Here is a 17,506-nt window from a genome sequence, read left to right as displayed (position 1 = left end):
GTTCTGAAGAGAACGGTTACTGCTTGTCTTCTGGAGTTCATGTTTGGTCTTCTCTCGACTATGGTAGCTTCCCATTTTCTAAACCCTTAATCTCTTGATTCTTCAGAAAATAGGAGCATTTTGAGCTTTCTAGACAACTTAAAAAAGGTGTCTACCTAGTCTTTTCCTGAGACTGCCTAGCAGAGCCCTATTTGTTCTGTGGTTAATATACTGCCAGAAACAAGTCAATGTGAATTAGCTTTTGTAAATATAAATTAAAAATTAGAGAACTTTTGGGGATTAAAGGTTAAGTGTGAGTTTAAAGTCAAGCCAACTTGGAGAAATTTCCTCTTGATTGGAAAATAAGACTCATAAGGTCAGATGAGCTTTTCTCTTTTGACTATGAAGAAGAGAGTATTTGGAGACTGGAAGTTAAAACTTTTCCAGAGACCGGGAAGGCAGTTGTAGCATTTCCTAAACTCAGAGCAATTGTGTTTCATACAGCTGTATGTGCACTTTCGGTTACAAAGATGTTTTTCCGGAGGTGGGTGGAATTTCAATAATTCTTTCCATCTTTCATTAGTGTATAACTTTTCCACATACTTGTTTTGTTTCTGCAGAAGTATTATCAGTTCCTTGCGGGTAGAGGATGTTTCTGACACATCTTAGCATCTCCTAGTGCTAGAAGAATAGAGCTGACTACAAGGATCAGGTACTGTGCATGAGCTCTTTTAATTTTTATAACGATCTGTGAAGGAGGAAATATAATTTCTCTAATTTTATAGGTGAGGAAACTGAAGCACAAGCTACACAACTCCAGTGAGAAGCAGAGCTGGAACTGATTCCACTTGGCTAATTACCCAGGTCAGCTAGATCCTACCCCTCGTATCCTGCAGTGCTTGCTTTCAGTGAACAGGTGAGATGCTTTCTGGAGAGACAGATCTGGGACTTCATGGAGCTTACAGAATACGCTGTATGACTGCTTGCTAATAAATGTCTGTTGAATCTGACCAGAGGCTATTGGTCATTGTAACGTACCATCTGGAGCAAGACTGTGGAGAAGCCCTATAGCTTAACCTGTCTCTTAACTGTTGGAAGCTACTGATGTCTGCCCCAAAGAAGCTAATAATAATGAATTGACTTTTAGGTTAATTTGTAACCTTCTTCTTCCTTAGTTATCTCCAGCTGGAAGAAATCTAGTCCCAGAGAGTCAAATAATGATGTCTTGTGAAGATTTATCGTGTACTTCTGTGTGGTCACTACTGGGGCTGTGGTCTCTGACATGAAGCCCTCTTTGCAATGTACAAGCATTTGGAACACCGGCAAGGCCTATGAGCTAAAATTTCAAACAACCAGCAGTTAGACACTGACTGTTGTCTGCAAGTGCTGTAGATCTCCTGGGTATTTCCGGTTCCAATGGGAAGGGAGTTATGATCAAAGCCACTAAAGTTAAAATGACTGTAGCTATCAGGATGGCCCCTCCCCCTTCCTTTTGGTTCACTGTCGGGGAAATCTTGCCCCAGGGATGCTGTCTCTTTCTCTGCTATCTCAGTTGTCCCTGTTGGATGCTCCCCTGTCTCATGTAGCTACAAGTTCCAAAAACACCAGAGATTTTTTTGCCTAACTGGTTGCTTCATATCACAAGTAATCTAGTAATTGCTTGTGAATTGCAGGTCTCTGTTTCGATTTTGTGATGAGAAGCATAGAACTGATACTTTTTAAATGTCTTAAAAAGTGAAAAAATATATGAATGTAAATAATCAAACACAATAACGTAAGTATTGAGTTTGTGTTATCCAATATGATTGATGAAACTATAGACCATACTTTCCAGACTGATTTCACGCAAACTTTTATGTTTTAATTTCACAATTTGAAAAGTGATATGCATAGTTAAGGTAAAATTTGGAGTTTCTTTTTTCCTCCTAGTCCATCTAAAACAGTGCTGTCTAATAGAACTTTATAGAACGTTTTAATCTGTGCTGTCCAATAAGATAGCCAGCCACTAGTCACATGTGATTATTGAGCACTTAATGTGGCTAGTGCAGCTGAGGAACTGAATTTTAAATTTTATTTATTTTCATTAATTTAAATTTAAATAGTCACTGGTGAGTCATGGCTACCATATTGGTCAGAATAGATCTAGAATACAGTGATGAACTTATAACAGGATAGTCTAGGCTATGTTACAGCCACAAAGAATGCTAAAATCTTGGGGATTTATAAGAACAAAGATTTATTTCTTGCTTGTGTTATGTACTCATTTGGGATTGGCTTGGCACCTAGGTGGATAAAGTAGCCACCATCTGACATGTTGCCAGTCACTATGGAGAGTCTTGCACCAGTACTTAAATTCTCTGGACCAGAGGGGATGAACATCACTTCTGCTTCTACCTCGCTGACCGGAATTAGTCACACAGCCCCATCTCCCATCTCACACAGGGAGTCAGGAATGTGGTGCTAATCATGTGCCAGGGGGCAAAGAGCCTCAGTAATGACTGTCACAGACATTAGCTTCCTTTTCGAAATACAGAGGAGTTCCCAAGCGTTAAAGAAAGTAGTATTACCTGTGTTTTCTTGAAAAGTGGAGAGTTGAGTTTCTTTAGAATTCAGTTATTCTTCAGCTCATTGATACTCATTAGCACAGATGTATTAAAAGCACAGATTTTATTAAAATGTGTAGAACTCAAACATCTTGATAAAAAGAGACTTTAAGTTAGAGCTGACAACAGTCAGCATGTCTTTTTAGTTATACATAGAAATTCATTTAATATGAAGCTCTGCGATGTAAGGAATAATCGGTGGATTGTTTTTTATATGTTTGGGATGAGAATGGAATGGAAGGAAATTATTTGTTTTCTTTCAGAATATAAGGTACATTTTTCACTAGCAAGGAATAAAAAGTCCTTTTCTTTAAAAATAATAATTTCCTCACTAGGAACATTTGTGGATTGTGGTTGCCTTAAAAAAATGAAACAATTTAAATATTATCTGGACAATGGATTCTTTCCAGACTATACTGTGGAATCACAGAATCATCTAGTCTAACATTTAACAATATGTCTTGATTCTTTCTAGAATATCTACAGTATTGTTTGAATACTCAAGACCTGGGGGGCCCCACCATCTGATATCTGAAAACAGACTTCCTGTGAAGCAGGAGTGATGGTTTCCTGAGAACAAGTGCTTCACTATCAAGACACGGAAAGATAGCACTTGGCTGCTAGTAACAAATTGCACCAAAGTAACAAGTGCCGACCAAGCCTTGGTAAATATTAATGACGATGATGATTTTGTGACATAACTAAAAATGTCAGATTTTAGCATTATGAGCGTACTGTAGATACTAGAATGTAATTGAACCAAAATGATGCTCGAGAGAAATTTTCAACTAAACGTGCAAATTAGGCTACCTAGTATAAACTAGAAGTGCCTAAGTTATTCTGTTCCTTAGTAAAGCACAACCAAGTAAGCCTTTTTTTTTTTTTTTTTTTTTTGGCTGCTCTGCGCGGCATGTGGAATCTTGGTTCCCTGACCAGGTGTCATACCCGTGCCCCCTGCAGTGGAAGCGTGGATTCTTAACCACTGGACCACCAGGGAAGTCTCCCAGCATGTAAGCCATTTATGCAGCAGAGCATTTGTTTTTAGTTTCTGAGATCTGTTTGCGTCGTCTACAACTGGTGGCATGGAAGGGAAAAGAAGGCTGCAAAGACTGAACAAACAGCATGCACTGTGGTAGCCTTTATTTAAAAACTGTGAGCTAACTACAGTTGTAGTGTTCTCATTTACCATTCTGATGGCATAATAAACTGGGAGAACATTAACACAACTTCAAGAAGGCATCAAAAAACCTGTAAACAAACATACACACCACGCATGCGCGCACATATACAGCATACATGCACACAAAGATTATAGTCTAAACACAATCAAAAGTGATGAAGAAAAGCTTTGAATGCTCTAAATCAAATTTAAAATACTTTATTATAATAAACTGTGGCAATACTGTGGCTATATGAAAAATGTTGTAACTGCTTAAAAAGCAAAAAGAAAAATACTGGCAATTTGAAACTAGCAGCAAGAAGCAGGTAAAAATAGAATGGAAGATAACATAAGACTAAGTAACATCAAAATTCTAATGTTGATACTGTGTAGGATTGCACTGAAGTAATTTAAAATTAGTTCTTAAGGAACTCTCAAAAAGTTCCTTCAAATATTAAACTGCTGCGCTTTACAAACAGTGGAAAAGAAAAAAGTATCTGGAACGTTACACACACACAGAGGAAATGTATTAGGCATATCAGTTTATGGTCTTTGTTTATGCCCTTCAAAAAGTTGTATAAAGAAAAATTTAAGTGCCAGTGTAGTGAAAGAAAGTTAAAAATTCCTAAAGATGCAAGTCTGAGTGCATTTATCAGGTTAAGAATATATTTCAAGGTTTGGGGGGCAAGGCATGATTGATGCACATTCAAGAAGAAAAGTCTCGTGGAACCCATAAGGTAAGTAGAGTTCTCTGGAGCATGTTTAGAAATGAAGGTATATTAAACTCAGACTATCCTGAATGAGATTCCAAAGTATGTGGAGTTCTATAGCTGAAATCTATTTCATAGTGGCCAATAAATAATTAAGACTAACTTTCCAGCAAACTGTTTTTTCATACATTCAAACACAAAAATCTTTACCACACATGCAGAGCTGATATTCTAAAACAGCGCAGGTATGAATCCTGGTTTCAGAAAAACACATTAACAAGGATTTTTTTTCCCATAGGCTCCTGTAAAAATGTCTGAAGCGTCTAGAAATCTTCAAAGAGGGGATAAGTTTAGATTTCCTACTGATTTTGGAAGAAAGGAGATTCTGTTTTTCCTAAGGAAGCCAGTCATCCATGAGCAGGAGACGTGTCTTCAGAATCTAAGAAGTGTAATGTCCCTAATGCTTAAACTCATGGCAAGTCCAGATCCAGAAAAACTGGCAGGTAGAACAGGGGATGGAAATGAAAAGTTCAAATGTCTATAGTATACTTTGGAAGTATTGTGCCTCGTAAGTTAAAATGGCTCAACTGCCTGCAGAATGAAGTGCTACAGGACTGGAGGAGACCCGGTTCTCTGGAGTAGGAGCTGGGAGAGACCCCCATCTCCAGGGACCCTCTGGGCAGGGCTGTGACCTTGTTTTTTCATGAGTGCGTTCAGTTGGAGAATTTATATGACTTTGCCCAGATAAAGCTTCCTTCTGTTACTTTTTCTCTAAAATTGGTTGGTCAGGCAAGTTACTGGTGATTTCCCAAAATGAAATCTAGCTGTACTAGAATCTTAAGGTGCCAGCTAATTTAAATTAATGCCCCTCCGTAACGCTGCTGGGTATCAACCACTATTGCTGAAGAATCAACCCCCAAATGACCTAACTAAATAATCTATCACGCTAGGTGCTTTTACTGTCTTGGGTTTTTTGAGCTTTAGAGAGAGAGTCTTTGTAATATGACTGACTTAGAAACTGCTTCTCTCTGGCTTTGTTTCATTCTTCCTCCTCCTCTTCTTCCCCTTCTCCTTCTCCTTCCTCCATGGTTTCCACAATGAGCTCTGCTGTGCAGGTGGCTTCTCCAAGACTGTTGACAGCCTTGCAAGTGTACTTGGCATCATCATCCCCGCAAACATCACTAATGATTAAAGAGCAGTTCCCATCCTCATCATAGTCTATCTGGAAGTGGCGGGACTCCCTGATTGACTGGTCATCTTTGAACCAGACGACCTCAGGGTCTGGGTATCCTGCATCACAGGGAGGGAACACAAGTTGCAGAAACTATTATTTAAAACTTCTTATCAGTTCATGCAAACTCTTGAGCTACCTCTATTGATTAAGGGGGTAAAGGGAAAAAAAATTATGATGTTGTTGGCTTTTACCATCTATATTGATATTTACATTTGAATAGGGGCATGTATTGTAATCACTGATATCTGAAACAGCCACATAAGGTATTGTACAGGCATCCCGTTCCCCACCCATGTAGGGCTTGTACCACCTCCCACCTTAACACAGATATAGATAACTCCCCGGAACACTGTCCCAGTTCCAACCACATGCCTGGAGCGAAATATCTTCTTGGATTAAAAGAAAACTTTTTTTTATCTTGTATAAAAGAACTTAAATAAATTTAAATAAAAAAATAAGAGTCAGAAAACATGGGCACAAGGGATCTTTTGGGGGTGATGGAAATGTTTAAAAATTGGATTGTGGTAATGACTGCACAATTCTGTAAATTTCTAAAAATAGTTGAATTGTATACTTAAAATGGGTGAATTTTATAGTGCATAAATTATAATTCAAAGATGATAACAGACCTGTAAAACATAAATTAGAGGAACTGACAGTACTGCTAGGAAAAAGAAAGCAGTATTTGTCTTAGTTTGATCCAAAGACAGACTCATTCGTCTCATTTTATGCATTTGTCATGCTGCTGCAAAGTTCAGCATTAAAATATATGTTTTATGCCTTTAAAAACATACTACTACTAACTGACTTGTTTTTAAACTTTGGAGAAGTAGTTTTACAGGACAAAATTGTAGCCCCACAGCTAGCGTACAAATTACACATAAGAATTCCAACATTCTTGTCAAGTGGAATTTTGTTTTTAACAACCAGCATCCATATGCTTTAATTTCTCCTCAGCACTCCAAAGTAATGCAGATACCAAGAAAATCATCCCAAAGAGAAAAGTAAGCAAAAAGATAATTATTATGAAATAATATTTTCTAAAAAATAAAGGAAAAAAGTAAAGAACTAAGACCCAAAGACAGCGGTGATGGTGAGAGCTCCAAGCAGTGGCCCAGAACTCTCAGCAGAACCCCCAATCTGAGCACTTCCACACTAGCAAAGGCAGCACACCCACTTTTTTAAAAAAATTGAATGAAAAAAGAAAGATTATGGTAGGCGAGGCATTTATAAGGCATCTTGGTAATATAGTGATGCAGGAGAAAAATTGTTTTTTCATTCCTACCTTTGGGTTACTTTACCCAAAAGGCATTATCTAGCCATACTGCTGGAGAATCTTACAAAGTGGGGGGCATGGTTCGTTATCACTGCTGTCCTGTGCTATGCTGCCTTGGGGAAGTTGGTCTGACCGAAATGGGAGATAGCCCTCCACTCTGGTTGGCACACAACAGTCACAGACCTGAAGCAAAGAGGCCTGTCTTATCTTGCCGCTTATCTTTCTAGAATGTTGCAGTCTGTTGAGACTGAAATACTATGTGTCACCAACACTGCTAACTTCTCAGGTGCTATGCTAAGATCCCTTAGGGTCCCTTGAGCTCTAACAACTCACTCTGGCCACGTTATTTCTAGCAGGCAGAGAAACATGGGGAAGACAGCACAGGGGCCTGGATCCCAACTTCCCTCAGTTTGAAGTCACACTGCAGGCTGTCTCTGCACTTACCATTTCCACAACTTTTCCCTTGACTCCATGACATCTTTAAAAGACTTGAAAGGTTTCCCCTTTCCACATGTTATCTCACAGTCTCCAGAGCCACTCAAGGCATTAGACACTGTCTTACAGATGAGGACTAGAGGCTCAGAAGAGCTAAATCCCCCCCCCCCCCGAGGTCACAGAGCCCAGTGATTAACAGCAGAGCTGCCTTCTCTGCATCCTATGCTCTGTGCCAGCCTTCCTTTGAGAGCCTTTGGTGGGCAGTTCACATGCTTCCCATAAGCTCGCAAAGCTCATTTCATTAAGCACTTTCCATAGCCAAATAGGTCCACGATAAACCACTTTTAACTTGGGTGTAGTGGCTGATGTAAGTAGGTGAAATATCCGATGTGCCCTCAGTGAGTCACTGAATGGCCCTAATCTTAAGCAGGTGGAGTGGGGCAGTGGGCCAACTCCTCGTGACCCATTTTCCCTCACAGCCTGGCTGCCCCAGAACTGACATTCTGCGAAGGGCACACAGTAGGGGCCCACCAGCCAACCATACCCCTTTTGTAGGTAAGGGAAGAACAGCTACAAACTTACCTTCGATCTTGCAGTCAAATCTAGCAGCACTTCCCTCCACAACTTCTAAATCACGAATGGTCTTAGAAAAATAGGGTTTTACATGGGGCTTTTCCTCAGCGACAGCCTCAAGGAAAGCTTGGGAGACATCTTCTAGAAGACAGGGAAGAGGACATGGTAATTTCTTTATTCCTTGTTCTCTCCTCTTCCCTGGTTTAAAAAAGCTGACTTTTTTTTTTCTTTTTTGAGTTGTTATAATTTAGCAAATAATGGCGCTTAGAGGACGGAATCATAAGCACACCTTTCTCCTGGGGACTGGCTGGCCTGCTGCCAAGTGATTTTGGCAGAAGAGAGAACTGTGACCAAACTGGGGAAATGTTTGGACTCCCTCCCTTATGCTGACACACTGAAAAAGGAAATAATCTTTAAAAAAGTTGTCTGGCTGCATTTCATGCCATTTCAGGATTCAGTTGAGGGTATCGAAGAAGGACGGAAGCACGCCAGCCCACCTGATCGCTGTACCCCCCTGCCCTCCTCTGGAAGCAGCAGGCCCTTCATCTGCTCCTTGGAAGGGGAGAGCCAGGTCCTAGAGGCATCTTCGACTTGCCAATAGCTCTGTTCTCCACACGGATACTGCCTTCACAGTGTATGACTCTGGACCAGGGTTTGGGATTGGTCCAGGGAAAAGCTGTAACTTTGAGTGGCTCCTGATCCTCTCCTTCCCCTTCAGGCTATTTCTGGGTCATCTGGAGAGTGGCAGGGCTGGGGCAGGAGGGACCAGGCCCATGTGCAGCAGGCTTGGTCCCCGGCTGCATCAGAGCAGCTCAGCAAGCAGCCTCACCGATTTCCCTGTCTTATGCACAAAGGGAGCTAGACTCAGCTTCTCACCTTTGGATACCAAAAGCATCAGGCAGTGGGAGGTGGAGGAGTGTCTCAGGCCAAATGAGGCACCTCAGGATGATAAGGGCCAGACCCTACATGCATCTGAAGCAGGAAGAGGCCAAGGCCTTCACTGAGGAGATGGATGGGGCAGCATCTCAAAGACGGTGGGCAAGTAACTAGCCCTGTTGGGCTCTAGGAGGGGCCCTGCCAGTCACTGTCTACCCAGTTCAAACGACATGTTTCGGCATCATGAAAAATAGCAAACAAATATGGACTATATGAGTCAATTTTTGTTTAAAAGGAAAACGCAAAGACACGTTAAAAAAAATGGATATTTTTTAAAAGTACACTGCTATATGTGATTTTTATTTTATGTTTGCCTGTTATTATACAAGCATCGCTTTTGTAATGAGAAAAACAGAACTTTTAATAAAGCCTTTGCTAATTCTTATGTAAAATATAGGGAAAAGATTAGCGGAGATCATCTAGTTCTATTAGACAAATAATAACTTTCCTTCTGAAAATAGTTAAACCTAAGGTGAAACAATTAAAGAATAATTACTACATTTAATAATTATTGTCGGGGCAGTGTAAAAGTAGTTTCACATTTTTCCTGTATTATTAAAAAACCCAACCCCCCCACCTTAAGGAAAAAAAAACCTCTAAATGCCTCTCCATCCCCCAACCCTTCCTTTGTCACCATCTGGCTGGAGAAAATCTTCCTGGAGCTCCTTACCTTCAGACTCTAGTTTTTCTGCATTGAGTGGGCTGGTTGGTGGCCCTGTTGAAGATTTCCTGCCACTGAGCCCTGAGATCATTGCCATAGAGGAGAGTCTTCCAATGGCTCTCACAGCATTGCCCGTTTTCTGGAAAATAGACACCTGGCGTTGGACTCAGGCGGTGTCACTGGTTCCAGCTGGGCAGCGGGGCTCAGGGAGAAGAGCCCAGCCCAGGAGAAGCAGCTGTCCTTGAAACAAGGGCCTCCTGAGTGCCGAGGTTCTGCAGAGGAGTGAGCCCAACCTTGCTCTGCTCAGCACTATCAGCGTGTCAGAAGATGTTCGGAGAATGGAATGGGGCCTGGAACCGATGTGTGCGTTAATGTGACTAAACAAGGTCAACATGAGACAAAAACCCTTTTCATACTGTGCTTCAACTCCCATAAAAGGGATAGTTTATATAAAGCAACTGCAGGCTGAGACGGCTCCAAAGACTTAACTGCTGACAGGGCCCAGTGGAGGCTGTTTCTCATAAAACAATGCTAGTGATAGGATTTTAATTGGCCAAGAGAATAGTTACTACGGATCCCACAGGTTCTGTTGGGGGGGGGGGGAAAGGGCTTCTACTGACCATAGGCAAGTTGCTTAACCTCCCTGGGCTTCAGTTTCCTTCTCTGTATAAGGAGGGGGTTGGACAAGATGATCTCCAAGGTCTCACTTAGTTCGGTTTATGATTCAGATACCTAAGCGATTTCGAGAAATACTCTGGCTGGCCCCAGCACAAGTCTAAGTCTACAGTGAAGTTCTGGAGGGGTGTTCTTCCCTGATGTACACCCAGCATCAAAAAGCAGCACCCAAAGAAATGAAACGCACGGCACTCTGCTTTTCTTAGTCAAGGCACCTTGGGAGAGGACAGAATTTTTACTGAAAAAGATGCCAGGACTTGAAAATTTTCTTTGCATTGTGAAAATTCTACCAGGCATAGGATTTAGGTCAAGAAGTCCCCAATAATACACATTGTGTCTGTGTTTCTCACCTTTAAGTAAAGATTCTCACCCCTTTTCTAAGGTCAATGGAATGACTAAGATAAGAAACTAAGGCATAACCACTGCTTTCCAGCCCTGCACCTAAAGCATCTTTTGAGGCATCCAGATGCTGTGCATCCAGGGAGCAAATGTCACCACAGACTAGCTGCTGAGAGAGGAAGGAAACAGCCTGACAAGGGACAGGTTAGTTCTCTAACCACTCATTACTCTGTTAACGTGTGCAAATCAGTTCCCCTCTCTGGGCCTCATTGTTGGACCTGAAGATTCAAATCTCCCAGCAGCTCTAGTCTTCTACAGAAAGACTATGATTCAGACACGCAAATGTGTAGCAGGGAACACGCTCCCCTTGAGCCCATGGGCTCCCTAATCCCAAACACCTGGATGCAGGACTGTCTTCACTTGTATGGTGCGGAAGAATGAAGTCTTTCCTCTTCTGTTAACAAAATGACTAATACGAAGCTATGAGACGAGAACAAGGCAAATCAAAGCGTTACAGTATTTCAGAGAAGGTGGCAAATAACAAACGAATAGACCACACATTGGGGGAAATTTTCCATCAGATGGAGCAATAGACCATATAATTTCTAAAACAGGAAGAAGTGTAAGTGCTCAATAGGGAAAATCTTAATAACCCACACATCAGAGGTCAATCTTTGGAAGCTGCTTCATGGGAAAAAATAGTAGGTGGGGAAGTTATTTGTCAGAACTGTATGTTCTAGCCTTCCAGTTTCATGCCTTTGAGCTGAAAATTGGTTGCTGCTTTACTAACTGAGACCTTTGGAAATTTTTAAAACATCAAAAAAGAAAGATTCAATTCTTGATAAGTTCCATTCTTATCTTGAGGAGGCCTTTTTCTTGTTGGAGGGCAATTGCCAAGGCTGGGTTCCTGTGTTCCAGGCGGGCAGGGTCTGTAACGGCTTCCCTAACAGCACAGACTCCCTCCCCTGGGAGAGCCAGCAAGGGTGACTAAACCAGCCTGGTTTCCCAGGACTGAGGGATTGCCCAGGATGAGGGGCTTTCAGGGATAAAGCTGAGACAGGCTCTGGAAAACCTCCACAAGGTGATCACCCTAGAGCCAGCCAGCCATCATGGGCCCTACATAAACACCAACAGCCCCAAGACTACAATTTCCCCTGAGAATGCGTATTATCTAAATGTGATGGCCAAGAGTACTCCATGCTATACTGAGTCAAAAGCTTTCTTCCCCGAGGCCCTTTGGTCCATACTGCTGAAGTCTGTGGTTCTCAGAGAATAAAGATGGCTGCCCACAAGCCTCCAATTCCTAGTCCTTTGCTTCCATTTTGCATGCAGAGGCCCTGTTATCCTGCTCAACTTACCCACCCTCAATGCTATTACTCACCATCATGTCTCTTCAACATTCTTTTGATGTAAATAAAAAACCTACCCTCTTTCAGAATAACTTCATTCTAAGATCAATAGTACAACGAGTCATCTATCGATCGCTTGCTTGTTGGGGCTTGTTCCCATGTTACTTCCTTCCCCTTTTATGAAAACCACACCAGGGGCTTCCCTGGTGGCACAGTGGTTAAGAATCTGCCTGCCAATGCAGGGGACATGGGTTCGAGCCCTGGTCCGGGAAGATCCCACGTGCCACACAGCAACTAAGCCCATGCACCACAACTACTGAGCCTGCACTCTAGGGCCCGTGAGCCACAACTACTGAGGCTGCGTGCCACAACTACTGAAGCCCCCGCGCCTAGAGCCCCTGTTCCGCAACAAGGGAAGCCACCGCAATGAGAAGCCCACGCACTGCAACTAGAGAAAGCCTGCGCGCAGCGACGAAGACCCAACACAGCCAAAAATAAATAAAATTTTTAAAAATCCTTAAGAATGTCATAAGCTTTAAAAAAAAAAAAAAACACACCAGAATGATAGCAAGGAAGCTTTTCTTACGCAGCTGTCGAGCGCTGTGGGCCCCCTGTGCTTGCCTGGCCCTCTCCCTCCACAGCACACCCATTCTATTCTCCACTCCACTCCGCCTCAGCACACAGAACCTCAGCTGCTCTCAGAGGGAACCCCCTATTCCAGGGGTGCCAGGGTCCTGGTATCCAGAGTTTAAAATGTGGAAAACATTTTCCTGAGGAGGAAATGTAACAAGATGGTCAGATGCAGCCGAACTATTACCAGTGACAATATGCTTCAGGGACATTATGTGTTGAATGGGATTTTGCAGACTACTTTGTAATTTTGTGAAACATAACCACTGTTTCTGTGGAAAAGCCATTTTCAAATGCTGCTACCTATATTAAAATAGGAAATTAATGTTCCTTCTCTGAATTCTGTCCTTTCCCTTCTCACTTTCAGAAAACCTTATGGCTAATAACACTGTAAACAACAAGAAAAAAATGTGATTCAAATATGACCACAAATTATGGTTTCTGGACCCATCTGACTGAAAAATTCCATCTATTTCCTCTCCCATTTCCTTATCTCTTCTCTGCGCCTATCCCCTGGGTTTAGGCTCTTCCTGGCTTTGGTTCACCAGCAGATGTGTGGATGCCTCCAGAAGCCTGAAGTAATAAGGCTGCCCTTTAGCCCACGGCCTCATCCAACCAAAACCCAGTGCGATTCCCTCCTCTGAGAACTGCCCCACCCCCATACCAGTCACCGTATCTGCTCCAGAAATACCGCTATTTCTTTGAGATCTACTGGCCACAGGATCATTAATAAAGCCAAACTTTGACTTTGTGGCCTCCTTGTGGCTTTGTTTTTTTAAAATAATATTTGCTCCTCTGATTTCACTGGACCCTAATGGCACCAGAGGGTAAGGTAAGCGGCACAGGTGTTCCAACTCACCAGGTACTTGACAGAGGCCAGGAGATCCACCCAAACCTTCAGGCGGGGCTAGCCAAGAACTGACTCCCACTTCGGGGAGGCCGCTGAGATGTGCAGGGGGTGAAGTCTCTCAGACCCACACACGCGAAGCCCCTCTCTCACCTTTGCTCCTCTCAACCTTTGTGTGAACTTGGACTTTTCAGTGAACTGCGGTTTAGTCATTCTGTGTGGCAAATCACCAGTGTCCCAGTTGCCCCTAAAATGGTGGTTTCCTTTTTCTCTGCCACAAAGGCAAGGTCTAAATGCCCCAGTCCCCTGAATGCCCAGCTAAAAGACTGCTTCTGTCAGGCCAGCATGATCAGGGTGAGGTCCAGTTCCCACCTCTAAGCCTTTTCCTCCGTCTGTGCTGTTATCCCCTCCTCTCTGTGTTCTACTCATGTTCCATGGCCAACTTCAGACTCCTGCCCTTGGCAGCCTTTCTTCACAACCACATCCACATCCACCTCCGGTGTGACTGGTTCCATTCTCTGTCCACACTCACATATGTGGGAATGGAGAGCTATAGTGATCATTTATAATTCTTGGTGTGTGTTATGTCCTTTTATGTCTATTTGCTTCAGGTCCCTGTTACACTGTACATTCCTTGAGTATAGAAACCATGTACCCTCCAGTAGCCCAGGAATTTTATAATACTAGTAGTGATAATAAAAATAAAATAGATCATGATAAGTTCTCTATGGTTTTGGATGATCATTTTCTCCATCTGCTAACAATCAGAGGCAGTTTGTGTCATTAAACTGTGTGCTGTTAAGACTGTGTACGCTGGAGCCAGTCTCTGGGTTTGAATCCTGGCTTTCCCACTTACTAGCTGCGACCCTGGGTGACCTTCCTAACCTTTCTCTGCTTTGTTTGTCTGAGAACTGGGGATAACAATAGTACCTGCCTCCCAGGATTAAAAAGCAATGCATAGAGAGTGCCTTGAATGTTCCCTGATACGTGGCCAGCCCTCCATACATATTGGCTACCGATCTCATTTGTGAACACTTACTATGTGCCAGGCAATGTGCTAAAGGCCAGATGAATATTATCTCATATAATTCTCACAACAGTGAGAATCTCACAAAGATTCGGTACCACTAATATCCCCATTTTGTAGACGAGAAAACGAAGGCACAGCAAGGTTAAGTAACTTGGCTAAGGACATGTGGCTAGTAACATACAACCTCTCTATGTCTCTCCCATGTCTCTCTTTGTGGATCATGTGCCCACCTCCTTCACTGTAAAGAAATGCAAGACCATCACGCTACCTATACGGAGATCACATTCTCCAGGGTTGCCAAATAGTCCTAAAGGTGACATTGCTCGTCCCTAGTCACGAAGACATGGAACGTCAGTCTTGGTCCCAGACTATTTCAGAAACAAATGTAAACATTTTTGGAGTGAGGCCAGGGCAAGCTGGGAATGAAGGTAGCTTGAATAAAGCAATTATGAGGGGCGACATCCCAGTCCAAAGTGACCCCTCATTACCTGCCATTTTCTTCTTGCCATGTACTTCCTCATCCGGTCCTTGGAGAGTTTCTTGGCCTCCATGTTCTTGGTGTCTTTCATTAGCCATGTATGCTGAAGGCACTGGGTGCAGTCCAAGCGGTTTCTAATAGAGGCAGAGATCAGAGGGTTTCTGAGCAGAAGGGGACCACAGAGACTGCTGGTCAGATCAGAAGCGGGAGGTCACCTGTCTCTAGTTACACAGGGCAGAGCCCAGGGCTCTCTGCTCCCAGTCCATCCACCATGGTGAGAATCACTGTGCTCTTGGCCTTTTTCCTCTCTTGGTCTGGGTTACACTGACTAGACCCAGAATACATTAGTGTTGAGAAGGCCTAAACACCAGTAAGCAACAGGAGTCTCATGACCTGCCCTTGGGGTCTAGGGAGGCTAAGTGCTGGAGGGCAGACATGTCTGGGAATGACTGGCACCGTATTCCAGGGTGGGGTCATTCTGCCGGTCACGTGGGGGCTGGGAACTGTGGAGGCCCGATCCTTCTGCCTCCTTGTGTGATGGAGAGAAGAGTGAAACCTTAGGCCCAAACCTTCGAGAATCAGTGAACTCTCAAATCTTATGGTGTGGTTGAGTATCAGGTTTTTCCCATTAAAACTCAGAGGTCTGTCCTTTGTACAACCTATGAATTACGACAACCTTAGAACTGCACTGAAACTCATTTAATCTTCTGAAACCTCTGGGAATCTAGAAATACTGCAGGGCCATCACCTTAATTGTCATAGGACTAATGAAGTCCAAAGTACCAAGTGCTAACATATGTAGCAAAATGAGTAAAAGTAAATTTGCTAACTATAGCAAATGTAGTGATCTTTAGATAAGGGGATATGGATTATTTTAATTTTCTTATATTCAAGGTTTGTACAACTTACATGTATTAATTTATAATAGAAAAACATTTTTTAAAATGCTGATAGATGGAGATTTCTGGTTGAAGAGATGCTGAGTTTGAGTTTATGGGAATCTAGTGTCTTGATCTATATGAAATCAATTCTTTGGTGAGTCCATTTTATGAGCACAGAGAAGCCAACACGTTTCTGAATAAACTCAAGGTCAGGTGAGAAAATAGGGTACATACACAATACCTCATTTACCACATCTTGGGTGAATGAAGCCTGCTTGACAGAAGCCATCCTTGGACCAGAGTTGTTAGGAAGGAGGTCTGCACCCCCCTGAGGCACCTGGGGAGTGGGGACCCATCACACGGGAGGGGCATCTCGGCCCCCCACAACATCTAGATCCTCCTTGGGTCACGCCTGCTTCTGAGGTGAGGACTGGGGCAGCGAAGTGCTAAAAAGACTTCGCTGTCAAGGAGTGTGGAATGTCTCCTCTGGAGGAGTTTGGCCCTGAGCTGGCTAAAAAGGACTGAGAGGTGGGTGTGTAACCAGAAAACCAGACGGAACCACTTAACAGACCCTCTAGCCTCGCTCCTTTAGCAACTGTGCTCTCATGTCCCAGACAGGATTTCCCCCAGAGGGGCCAAGACGACCGACAGCCTCACAGGGGTCTGCGGGCCAGGCAGACAGGGCAGAACCTAGGCCACAGAGTCCCCTCGGTGCACATGCAGAGCCTCTGGGCTGACTCCTCCCACCTTCCTCCTTACACCAACCTGTTTCAACACCACCTTCTGGGGAAAAGCTTACAGCTGCTCGTATTGCCAAATACGACTCCCCGGGGCCCCTGGAGCCAGGCCTTGCCTCATCTGGCCACCTGTTCACAGAGTGGGTGAGGCGCCCAACAGCCCGTGGCCCCCCGCCGACACCCCACCACTCCCTTGCCCTGGTGCAGGCCGGCCCTCCCGGCACGTGCACGGCCCCCCTCCACTTCCTACCGTAACGGTAGCTGCTTCCCCTCGCCAGTGAATTCTCTCCAGCCACACCAAGACCCCCTCAACCTCCCCTCCTCTGCTCTAGCCTCCTCTGCTCCTCCCACCTCCATCCTCTTCCCCCTGAAATACTGACTGAGCACCTTGGGCGTCTGACCTTTCCTCACAGCCTTAGGCCGTCTATATGCCTGAACGCTCAGGTCTCCTGAGGTTCACAGATGTTCTTTATAGTCATCTGCTGGCCACCTGGGCAGCTCCAGGCAGCCCCAGAAGGTGGAGGAGAGAACCTCACAGTCTGCACGGTTGCAGCGGACAGAGATGGAGCTGGGCCCAGTGGCCTGGGGTCACAGCCTAACTGGCCAGTGGTGGAAGGTACCTGGCCACACTCAGGCAGGCAGCTCCTACATGATTTAGATACAAAATAAGCATCCAGCCAGAATAGCTAGGAGTATGATCAGGACCGGCAAATAGGGTACCTGCCCTGCAAGCCCCAGAAGGGGGGCTGAGGTTTCAGCAGGGCAGCTGCAGGCCACAGCTGTACATGGAAAATAAAAGGGGCTGTCGTTATTCACACGCAAGCTGCCTCATTTCAGCAACACTCAGTCAAGTGCTGCTTTTCAGGTGAGGTTTCTGTGCTTCGAAAGACAGGAGAGTGTCGGGCACCAGGGACCAGGACCCTCGCGCACGCAGTGCCCATCCTCCCCTCCTCGGGTGCGGAGGGGCCCACGAC

The 17,506-nt window shown here is 44.0% G+C and overlaps 1 protein-coding gene across 2 annotated transcripts in view; it reads right to left on the bottom strand.

Annotated features, from left to right (window-relative positions):
* Positions 1 to 5,426: 5,426 nt before the first annotated feature.
* The window catches only part of MYLK (myosin light chain kinase), a 192,930-nt gene continuing 180,850 nt past the window's right edge, over positions 5,427 to 17,506 (bottom strand). For both annotated transcript variants that reach the window (XM_007449687.1, XM_007449688.1), the window contains 4 exons: positions 14,925 to 15,048; positions 9,576 to 9,705; positions 7,979 to 8,110; positions 5,427 to 5,741 (listed from right to left, as the gene is read on the bottom strand). In XM_007449687.1, the coding sequence (XP_007449749.1) occupies positions 5,491 to 5,741; positions 7,979 to 8,110; positions 9,576 to 9,705; positions 14,925 to 15,048 (637 nt within the window). In that variant the 3' untranslated portion in view covers positions 5,427 to 5,490. The remainder of the gene's footprint in view (positions 5,742 to 7,978; positions 8,111 to 9,575; positions 9,706 to 14,924; positions 15,049 to 17,506) is intronic.

Source organism: Lipotes vexillifer, unplaced genomic scaffold (assembly GCF_000442215.2).
Source record: "Lipotes vexillifer unplaced genomic scaffold, Lipotes_vexillifer_v1.1 scaffold1378, whole genome shotgun sequence".
In the NCBI taxonomy this organism is placed as follows: Eukaryota; Metazoa; Chordata; class Mammalia; order Artiodactyla; family Lipotidae; genus Lipotes; species Lipotes vexillifer.
Note: the sequence above shows the minus strand (reverse complement) of the source record. Positions and strands in the feature narration are given on the sequence as shown.